This window comes from Oryzias melastigma, linkage group LG7 (assembly GCF_002922805.2).
Source record: "Oryzias melastigma strain HK-1 linkage group LG7, ASM292280v2, whole genome shotgun sequence".
NCBI classification, from domain to species: Eukaryota; Metazoa; Chordata; class Actinopteri; order Beloniformes; family Adrianichthyidae; genus Oryzias; species Oryzias melastigma.
Genome location: NC_050518.1, coordinates 608214 through 619890, shown reverse-complemented (window position 1 = coordinate 619890; position 11677 = coordinate 608214). Strand labels below are relative to the sequence as shown.

The following is an 11677-nucleotide window of genomic DNA, read 5'->3' as shown; positions in this document are numbered from 1 at the left end:
AACTACCTGAACTCGAACGCCCTGATAGGGAACGTCTTGATGGGGAATGACCTGAACTGCAATCTCTTGATGGGGAACGTCCTGAACTGGAATGTCTTGATGAGGAGCAACCTGATTGGGAAGGGCTTGATGGAGAATAACCTGAACTGAAACGTCCTGATGGGGAACTACCTGAACTCGAACGCCCTGATAGGGAACGTCTTGATGGGGAATGACCTGATGGGGAATGGCTTGATGGGAAACGACCTGAACTGGAACGTCTTGATGGGGAACTACCTGTATTGGAATGTCCTGATGGGGAACGACCTGATGGGGAATGTCTTGATGGGGAACAACCATATGGGGAACTGATTAATAGGAATCACCGATGGGGAACATCTTGATGCAGAGCGTCGCGATGGGGAACAGCCTGATGGCGAGCCTCTTGATGGGGAACGAATTAACAGGGAGCTTCTTGATGGGGATCGCCCAGATGGGAATAGCCTGATGGGGAATGTGCTGATGGGGAACGGCCTGATGGGGATCCTCCTGATGGCGAGCTTCTTGATGGGAGATGACTTGATAGGGATCTTCTTGATGGTGATCACCCTGATGGGGAACTGTGGATGGAGAATGCCCTGATGGGGAACACCATGATGGGAAACAACCTGATAGGGAACTGTCTAATGGGAAATGCCCTGATGTGGAACAACCTGATGTGGAACGACCTGACGGGGAACAACCTGATGTGGAACGACCTGAGAGGGAACAACCTGCACTCGAATGCCCTGATGGAGAATGGCTTGAGGAGGAATGGCCTAATGGGAAATGCTTGGTAGGGAACTGCTTGTTGGGGAGTGGTTTGATGGAGAAAGGCCAGATAGGGAATTTCCTGATGGGGAACAGCCTGAAGAGGAACGCCCTGATTGGGAACAGCGAATGGCTTGATGGGGAGCAGCCTGTTGAGGAACAGTGTGATGGAGAGGTGCCAGAATGAGAACAGTTTGATGGAGAAGGGCCAGATGGGGAACAACCTGAAAGGGAAGTCCTTGATAAGGAATAGCTTGATGGTTAACAGCCTGATGAGGAATGGCTTGAGGAGGAATAGCTTAATGGTGAAGGAGCTGTTGAGGAAAAGCTTGACGGAGATAGGCCAGATGGGGAATGGCCTGAAAAAGAATAGCTTGATTGAGAAGGGCCTGATGGGTAATGGCGTCACAAGAGCAAGTCTGAGAATAAAAGTGGCGAGTTGCAAAGAATCAAGTAGAGCTTGTATTTTCACATCAGACTTGACATGTGTCACATCTAGTTTCCCTGACAACACAAACTTGATGACTTGTCTGTTGTTTCCTAACAAATTTACATACCAGCATTACAGTCGTCAGGTTCACCACACCCTGGTGCTGCACTCACATCTGCCTTTTGATGTCTGCAGACACCAGGAGACACTTGTTGCAAACATTTTCTGCTTTGGTCAAGTGTCTTTTCCTATTTTACATATAAAATGTGGAAAGTTTAATTATCTATCAATAATTAAATATATTGCCAGGCTTCTCTTTTACAAATGTAATCATGAGCAGCTTTCAGGCAGTATTTCTGCTCCCTTTCTGTCCCTCTATTGCTGCAGGCCTCTATGCAACCGGTTCATCCAGTTCTGTGGGATTTCAGCAGAACAGGAATATCAAGGGAGAACTTGCCCGGGCCTCAGTGTTTGTGTTCCTCAAGGGGACGACTGCTCCGACCGGTTTTCTGGGGTGGAGAGATGGAAGAGATAGAGAAAAGACAGAAGAGGGGAGGAGGTGAAGGAGGAAGGGTGGGGGGTAAGGGGCGTTCTCCTTCACCTCGTTCTCTTCTCCTTTTCTTTTTCTGTATCACTCCGTCCATCTGCAAGGTCGGTTGCGACGGCGGCCTCCGGAGAGAGGAAGCGAGTACCCGGCTGCAGGAGGTGAGTTGACTGGGGCGTGACTGAGGATGGGCTCACAGCTGCAGGAATGCACAGTGAGAACTCAGCTGGGTTTCATGAAACAATCAAGGCCTTATAAGACCAGGAAAACTGGTGGTCAGGATTTGGGGGCAGTTGAAACATAGGATACCCACAATTAGAATTAAAACTACTGATTTAAACATTAAATTCATGAGCACAAGCTGTCGAAGTCATCAATTTCTTCACTATGTTGTTGATTTTTGGGTTGATTCAAATATAATTTTTATCAGTTAATCTAGAGATGTGAAGTTTTTCTTTCGGAGACCAAACACGTCTTCCTGTGGTTTCAGCAGCTTTAATTAAGGATCTGAAACTGAGTTGTGACGTGGGAACAGCTAAAACTCCTCTGGTTTCGAAGGTGTTTGACAAAGGCTTACATAAAAGCTGCAACTTTATTGGCAAGTGGCATCCACAAATGTATGGTAAGCGAGCAGATGGTGAATGCCAAAGATGCAATCAGTTACCGAGCAGAAGAACAGAGTGCTAGAAATGCAGGGAAACCAAGCCGGTATTATTTGGGTGTGTATGAGAGAGTAATGATCGAGAGACAGCAAAGGGAGACAGGTCTTTTCATGCTCTGCTGGGTGATCCAAACTGCTTCTCTCTGACATATCCTGACTTGCCAAGACACCTAAATCTACGCTGAATAAAATGAGAGAAAAGTAAGTCTCTGTGCAAGTATACAACATTATCAGCATTTTACAAAAGGCTTGTATTTTTTTATTTTCTTTGTATATTTGATATTTTTAAAGAACTTTGAAAGAATTTATTCAAACTTTGGCCTCATTTTTTCCTTATGTTGGCGCAGCCTCATTTACAATCACTTTAAGAGGAATCTAAGTTATTTATGAACCTAATAATAAACCAAACTCTCAGTTAGAAACCCCATTAAGTGTTCATCAAAATGACCATTTCAGAACTTAGTTTTAATCATACGTAAGAAAAACGAAAAAAGCCTAGAAGAATCCCTTTGACAGACGGACTTCCATGTGGCATAAATTCCTTAAATTAGTGAAACATCAGTAAAGATGGAAGTAAAGGTGAGTATAACCTATAGCTTGGTCATGACTGCCCTTATTGGTGTCTAAGGGCTCTCTGACCCTATAGAGTGCAAATGTTCTAAGATTTTTAACGGGCGTGCTGCAAGCGACAGGTTTAAGTGAACACTTAAACAACACGTAAGGGTACCGTTGGTGAGATACAGGTAACTCATAAAAGTTTTTCATTTATTCAACTACTCCAACGATCTTGCAGACTGTGGAGAGGGTCAGTTTTTGCTGTTCATGTTATAAGTGTTTTGCCTGTATGTATTTGCCCATTTTTCACCCACAAACAGCTCATATCTAGCCATAAGGGAAGTTGTAGCTTAGGTTTACTAACCGCTAGAGTGTGGTGCTAGGGCACTGTTCATTAGTATCACTCGCCGGCTATGTTATACATGCTTGGAACTTACATTATCTTTACGAATACTTCACGGTACACTTACCACACACACGATGATGGTACGTTCCATATTCATGGCATTCCGTGAGACAGCCGTATAATCCTCAAGGGAACTGAAACACCTGCGCTCCCCATATGATGCGGTTACTCCTCTCTATGACTCTCCATGGGGTCGTAGAGGGCTTTTGTACGACCCAAGAACTCACAGCACCTGTATGGGTCAACCCCCTGTACGATATGTGACCCAGAGCTGCCACAAACAATGATTTTAATAGTCGACTAATCACCAATTATTTTTTCTAATTAGTCAACTAATCAGGTCACATGTAAGCTGGATGTAAAATACACGTCTTAACCATCATTAGCTTTAAACTATTTAAAAATAAAGACAATAAGGACAAAAGTTTATTAGACTTTTGATTAATCCTGAAGATTCTGTCCTTCATTAGATTCTGGTATTAAAACAAGATTTAATCAAATGAGGTCAGCATCTGAAACAAGCAACCGTTTTTCACAAAAGATAAAGTTTTGGTCTCACTGACTCAACAATAATAGAAGTGAATTTTTTTGGGTGCTGAACACTCACAACTCTGACTCCATATAAAATAAAGTAACGACTAATTGACTTATGAATTAGTCGTGGACTATTTTAATAGTTGATCAGTTGTCGATTAGTTCACTAATCGTGGGAGCACTAATGTGACCACGGATTAAGGGAGTGGGCAAATGGAAAAAAGTGATTGTGACGTCAATGAAGATTAAGATTCAACAACAATAAAATGTTTTTGATGTGTGGCGCAGTTCACCATTCAGGTGAGATGACCAAGTTTTTTATACTTATGTATTGAAGATCCTTCACTATATAATGTTACATTTTATATTTTTTTCTCAAGATTTTGAGTTCTTTATTGTCCACATTTTAGTGCTGATTAAATAAATGTATTATGAATAGAGCCAAATTTATTTGCTGTGTTACACCAAAAGCAAATTGTTACTTTTTTTAATGGTTGTAGTAGAAGACCCAGTAAAACCGTTTCCTGACACTGTTCATGGAAGTCAAAAATGCAGCAAATAATTACACTTCTTTCATGACTTAATGTGATAAGAGAGGAAACATTCTGAGTTGAGTTTACACCAATACCTTTTGCTTAGCATGTTCACCTTAAACTACACAAGAAAGAAAAGTAAGAAGTTACTTTTAAATTATGTTTTTGGAATCTAAAGTTTAAAAAAAAAGATAAGCATTTTTCAGAGACGCAGAACTATAAAAATGAAAATTACTATTTTTTAAAAGGTAGTCATTTTTTTAAATTAAAAAATAAAAATATATATAAAGTATGGATTAGGTTTTGTTTCAAAATATTCTTATATCAACTTTAAGAGCATATTGTGAGAATTGTTGCTTTTCTTTGGTTTTATTCTGAAAACGTCCATGTTTAATTACGGCCTTTAGATACTGTCACAGCGTCTCCAAGCACAACTGATGAAGTTACTGATGGTCCCATACTCTTACTTTAGTTTTTGTTGTTTCATATTGTGTTTTTTCTAGTTACTGTTGAATCTTTTGATATTTGAAATTTTAATAGAACATTTTTTTTAAAGTTCTTCACCTTTCCTCATTCCTTCTTCTCTTTTGGGTTCTTCCAAAGCCATTTTCACATAAAAATTTGTCTGAACTTTGGTCTCTCTGAAACCTGAAAGTCTCAACACTCTTCCATGTGATCCCTGTTGAAGTTTACCAGAGGTGGGTAGGGGATCTAAAAACTGTAGTTAAATAAAAACCATGCGGCGATCTTTTGTTTGACTTGAAGCATGGAAGTGTGGTATTGGCTTTGTATTGATATCTGATATTTTCAAACACATGCTGGTTGATATCGATTACAAATATTTGAACCTTTTTTTTGTTTGATAAAGGCATAATGTTTCCCAAGGAGGAATTTAGGGCTGTAAATATTGACTAGATTAAACTTGTCCAGGGTGAATCTTGCCTTCACCCAATAGTAGCGAGGATAGGCCCCAGCAACCTTGAAATGGATTAGGTGAGTTGGGAAAATGGATGGAATATTATACAAACAGGATTGGATTATTGTGTTCTGATGTTGAATCTCAAGAAAAGACAAGCTCTGCACAACAACAAAGATAGAGTAATTTATTGAGGACTTGGATAAACATCTTAAGGCCGGGAGGAACAGGAGTCAGTTGTGGGGATGAAAGACAGTTGCATCCAGTGAGCATGGGGTTGATGTCAGAGCAAGAGACCAGTGATTTGCAGAGATGAAACTCTGGACTTAAAGGGTAACCAAACCCTAGATCAACTTTTTTTGGCTGTTGACCTCTATAAACGTGTTCTTTAAAGTGCTGTCTGATGGTCATTGCCAAATTTTTTGCAAACTAAAATACATTTGTTTAATTCTTAAAAATATAATCTAAAACTGTCAGGGTGCTGCCTCCTACAGGTTAAAACGAGGTATTACAGTTGAATTTTGTGATTGGTCGAACCGTTTAAGTCCCATGTTATTTCAGAAGTCCCACGTCATGATCTGCTGCTCCAGTAATGACTGTGGCTGTGGGTGGAGTCAGTCTCCAACTTCCCTGTGTGGTTTCCCTTTAAGCAGGAGGGTAGAATCCAAATCCAAATTCAGGTCCAACAGGCATACCAGGGTCAAAACAAAAATATATCCAGAGAGGCTTTAATCCAATCTGTAATCCAAAGATAAAGTGAAGGGTAGAACATGGTCGGAGTTTAAACAAATAAGCTTGAAAGCAGACCGGTGTCTAGATCAATGTGTAATATGCTAGAGTGGAACTGAACAGACACTGTGAGACAATCTGATAGACTGAATGAATGCAGGCTGTATATAAAGCGCATCTCCCAGGTGTGTCTGATGACAGTCATTACCTCAACCACAACAAGCTGGTGAGGAGGGGCAGAGGAAAGAAACCACATGGCATGGTGGTCAGAGGATTGCAGGTTTGATTCCTGTCCTGCCCACCCACGTGTTGAAGTGTCCTTGAGCAAGACACTGACCTTCACATGGCTCCTGGGGGTTACAGGTTGGCACCAGAGTGTGTGTATAGATGAAAGTTTGTAGCCATGCTAATGTCTTGTATAATCAGTGTTTCATGTTTTATCAGTCTGTCTATAGAGGTCATTGGTGGGATTTTTACTTTTTTTTTTTTAGCTTTTTAGGCAACAATCTGAGAAATATTGTCCTGAGATAATTGTGCATCCCTGGACAAAATGTTATACACAAAAAGTAACTGATTGTAAACAGTCTTCAAAGTCACTCTAGATGCAAATTTGCATGTTTTTTTTTCCTTACAGTGCATGTGTGCTGCATTCTGATTGGCTTTAGACCTCGTCAATAAATCACTTTTGCACCTTGTCTCCTGTACAGAATGGGTTCAGCTCTTTGATCTTTGTTTTTATGTTATAATCCAGGGATATTTTTTTCTATTAAGAGTTTATACAGGAGAGAAAAGTGAGAAAATGTTTGTAGCGAGGAGTTTTGCTTTATAGCCTTAAAACTTTACTGTAAAACATAGGGATGCCTATTTCATGGATTTCATCCATTTTTAAAGTCTATGTCCCAGAACCAACAAGAGACCATTGTTTAATTAAGAGTACAGAATATTAACTAGAAGTGATAACTGTAAAAACGTTGCTACTTCTAAGAGAAAAACATTTAAATACATGAAAGTCATAATTAACCATGTGTGAGCTCTACTACAGTGTGGATGTAATTATCAGGAGGAGCTAAAAGAGGAAACAAACAGAAAAAACTAATGAGTTCACAGTAAAAACAGCCTGGAGCGATTTTAGGAAAGTGTGTCACAATCACAGACGAGATGTTTCCTTCTGTCTTTTACTTAGAAACACATACAGGTAGATTTCAGTAATTGCTTAACGAAGAAAAAGACTGTCATTGGATTTCGTTGTTAAGAACGTCATGCAGTTTTTCCAGACTTGGCTTAAGACTCGTCCACTTGACTCTGAGTGTTGACTCTGTACTTGACAAGAAGGAATCTCCGTGATTTAGAGGAAGTAGACCCGGTTTATGAAGTGTTTGAACTAGAAGAAAACAGGCTGTTATCTTAGCTTTAGTTAAACATTAGGAGCTGTTGGCCCACAATCTATATTTTCCACTGTGTGACACATACTGACTGAAAAAGACCAAACTAATCAGCTGTTCAACAGCAGCTCTTTCAGGCTGATAAACAAGCTCTGTCTGGGGAAAACGTAGCACACAGGGAAAAAAATGCTAACCCTCAGACTCTCAGAAATCACTGAGTTTCCCTCCATGTCCAGGTGTAACACATTACACCGATGTGATAGAGTCCCTTTGATTTGCTTCCACTCTCTTGACCATGGACAGTCTGTGGAGCGTTCACACTCAAGTGAACTGCACCAGAGTCCATTGTCTACAGCAGACCAGTGTTCATTTGTTCAAACCTTTAACGTCACAGTTCTGATTCTGGTGTTGATGCTCTTTGAACAACAATAACTCTTTGACTATTTACGCAATTTCAACGACTTCTGAAACTGGAACTAAATCTTTACAGTAGTAAAGTGTTGCATATCAGCACAAAATTGCTTTTCTCCACTTCAAACTCTGCTGTAATTGCATTTATTTTGTAAATGGTAGAAGAGTTTCGACTGTTCAAAGTGGAAGTGTTATTTTTTTGTTGACAGCAGGGTTAATTGCAGAAGAGTTTGGGTAGGCTCTTGATTGTATATGAGAGAACCGGACAGAGTCAGTGTGATGTCACCCATAGAAAACGCCTTACTTCCGGTTCCAACAAAATGAAGTCAAGTAGGTTGAAATTTTTCTGTGATACAAACTTTACCATGTTGAAGCCAGACGACATCAGTAAGCAGTGATTGATCCAGGTCAATCACTATGGCAACCACTCTTATTGATAAGGAGTGAACTTGTTGGAAAGCCACGCCCCTGTCAATCAAACACTTTGAATGTTCGGGGGGGGACTGGGAACCACATGCTTTTATTGAGGAATCTGATTATCATGACAAAAAAATGAGGATTTTCAAGAATATGTTTAAAAAGGTATCAGAGTCATGATGGTTATTGAAGCAAACAGAATGACTGAATAATAGCTGTTTATTTCTCTATAGAAGTCTACAGGACTTCAGCTTTCTGGAACCAGAGGGAGGAGGGGTCACTCAGTCGAGTTCTCATGTATAGTCAATGGCTTTGATCATTGACTTTTTAAAGAATAACCAAACAGGCCGACTCCGCCCACAGCCGAAATTTGAAAATCCAGTCAGATGGGTGGGGCTGGAGAACAGGACTGTTGTCATTACTGGAGCTGCAGATCATGACGTGGGACTTCTGAAACTTACATGGTCTAACCAATCATGAAATTCAACTGTAATTCCTTGTTTCAACCTGTAGGGGGCAAAACAAAGACGGTTTTTGACAATATTCTCAAGAATTAAACAATTTTATTTTAATTTTTCAAACCAACAGATATCACTTTTAAAGCCCCATTTCTAGAGGTCAACAGCCAAAAAAAGTTGATTTAGGGTCTGGTTACCCTTTAACAGAGCTGGACTGAGTGACCTCCCCCACCCCCCACGTTCCAAACAGGAAGTGGTTCCAACTGATCGAAATTAATTTTGGCAACACGTAATGCTCGCAGCCATGGTGTTCACACGCGTTTTGATTGCGTCCAAGGCTAAATGTAGTTGTTGTTTTAAGAGGTATTTGTTGTTTTACAGGTTCACTGCAAAAACAGGAATAGTTTGACACAGCGAATACTTGAAGTGTGGCCGTAAAGCCACATACCTTAAACTTTCAAAATCAGTTTGAAAAGTTTATTGGCTGCACATATTTTAGAAACTACATGCAAATATTTACTTACTTATACTTTTCCAACAGCTTCCAATTCATTTTATCCCACAGATAAATCCGGTAATGAGCAAAAGCAAAGGGGAGCAACATTAGAAAATAATGCAACAGTAATTAGTTTAACTTAAATTCAAGACACGCTGCAATGCTCTTACTGTTACTCTGTTTTCAGTCACAGAAATTTAAGCAACTTCTAATAGGGCAGAATTTGCAGCTCTCCGTCGAATATCCAAAGCTACTGCTAGCATTAGCGTTAGCATAAATTAGAAAATAAAATTTTAATTACCTTCATAATCAAACAAGTAGGATTCAATGAAGTACTTGTAACCTTTGTTTAAAGTTGACGGGGTTGTCTTCTCTGTTCATCCAAAAATTAATAATAAACAAATGTGCGATACATATAAAGTTTAGCCTAAAACACAAAAGGAGTTTATATAAATGTACACCTCATGTCCAAGGATTCATAACCCATAATGCAGCAGTAACATCCGTCCAACACAAGAGGCCTTCAGCTCTCATCTGTTTGCTCAGCTGGTGGATGGAGAAAATTATGAATCCATAAATGATTAAATATTCACATTCTGGTATCTGGTATAGAGTTCATTTCCTCTGCCCAATGTACCAACCTATAGATTTTCCTCCAAAAAAATCTAACTAAGAGTCAAAAATATGTACAGCTTTCTAAGGCTAATTTAGTTTTTATTTATTTATTTATTTATTTTTTTTGGCGTATTTTCAAAGTCCTCCATGACAATATTTTTTATTTAAAAAAAACGTTCGCAGTAGTGTTTTAGTTGTGATTGTGAAGTTTTTACCAAAAATCCCACAACCTAAAAGTCTTAAAAAGTAATTGTTCATGTTGATCTGAAGCATCTTTTTCCCAAATCTCCTCTGAGGGGGCGTGGCTTATGGAGCTGGGCTGAGCAGCCCTGCCCCTATACTCCATATGAGGGCTTTAGTGTATGTGCAGCATAGCTGTTGTGATGTGAAGAAGGCTCATTAATTCAAAAAGAGTGTCTGTCATAATTTGATTGACAGCGATTTAAAAAGGAGAAATAATGAGAAATGCAAAAACAAAATGATTTTTTATTACATTTGTTCTCTTTTATAAGAAAAATGCAAAAAAACAAGATTTTCATCTGAGGTGAACTTTAGAGTATTCAGTGTATCGTAGTCTTTCTTATATTTTAATGAGTATGTATTTGGTAGTAATATTTTCTGTTTGGTATTTTCTCGGCTGTCAAGTAATTTCTTCAATTCATCATATTTAACATACAATATTTAGCATTTATTGAGATTATTTCCTTTTACTAATCTCTTATCAATAAACATATTATTGAAAGTTTTTTGTTGCAACTTTCACAATTTTTATCATAGTTTAACTTTTTCATTACCTTTTTATTGAACGAGGAGTGAGAAAACGAGACACAGGCTTTAACAGCACACAAACAAACATGTTCAAACTGTCAAAGCTGCTCTTCATAAAGTTGCAACACCTTCTGGAGTCTGTGACCTGGTGGAACTGGTCTAACTAGTTATAATCGTTCTTGATAAAAGAACAACAAGACAAATGTTTTCACATGAGTCGAAACGCGCCATTTACGGCTGTCATTTCTCAGGACCTCCCCACGGTCCTCAGGCTATAACGCCTCTGAGCTCAACTCCTCCAACTGATTTACTGTTTTCCAGAAACCGGATCGTTTCGCAGAAATGCTGGTGTGTGTAGTCGAGATGAATCTGTTTTTTCCCGTTGTTTTATTGACGGTAGAAATGTTGTTTTTCAGTTGAGTTTGAAGCTGAAAGGAGATGGAGAGCTTCAGTGACATGCTGCGAAAGCTACAAGAGGCCCACGAGCGTGAAGTGGAGGGTGAGTGGGGGAACTTGAGGGGTCCAATCATCTGAGGCCCTCCTAATTGGATGTGGTTTGTTGTCCTACTCCAGGGTGGCAGGGGAAAGTCAGGGAGCTGTCCAACAAAAAGGGCTGGTAAGTCAACCGTTTATGCTTTCTCATCATTAGGACACGCTAACATGGAGTGGAGGTTGGCCCTGGAGGCTCTGTGGGTTGGGTGGGCATGCAGGTCCTGCATCTGGCTTTGTGTTTGTGCACGTTATGCACGGCAGGGGAGGAAGATCATGTTGCAACAAGTCTGTTGTCGAGTCATTTCTTACTGAAAAAGACATGGACTCAAGTTACAACCCCCGTTCAGAAAGAGATGCATGAAGTTAAGAAAAGGCCGTGATTTTATAGACCTGTGTAACAATCCAGACGATTAACAGTGAGACTTCATCACGACAGATAACCTGCTAAATGGAGGTTCATTTTAACTCCAATCCCACCATCATGTCTCAAACTAAAATGCAAAAAAAGTTTAAAGAAACTATTTTTGTGATGCAAAAATGT

General features: G+C 39.6%; 1 protein-coding gene across 5 annotated transcripts in view; it reads left to right on the top strand.

Annotated features, from left to right (window-relative positions):
* The first annotated feature begins 1804 nt into the window (after nucleotides 1–1804).
* rbbp8l (retinoblastoma binding protein 8-like) overlaps nucleotides 1805–11677 on the top strand; it is a 26114-nt gene continuing 16241 nt past the window's right edge. For 4 of the 5 annotated variants that reach the window (XM_024292102.2, XM_024292103.2, XM_024292101.2 and 1 more), the window contains exons 1-3: nucleotides 1805–1924; nucleotides 11061–11143; nucleotides 11218–11260. In XM_024292102.2, the coding sequence (XP_024147870.1) occupies nucleotides 11083–11143; nucleotides 11218–11260 (104 nt within the window). In that variant the 5' untranslated portion in view covers nucleotides 1805–1924; nucleotides 11061–11082. Of the gene's footprint in view, nucleotides 1925–10901; nucleotides 10993–11060; nucleotides 11144–11217; nucleotides 11261–11677 lie in introns of those variants that run through there. The other variant, XM_024292098.2, reaches the window with a different exon arrangement.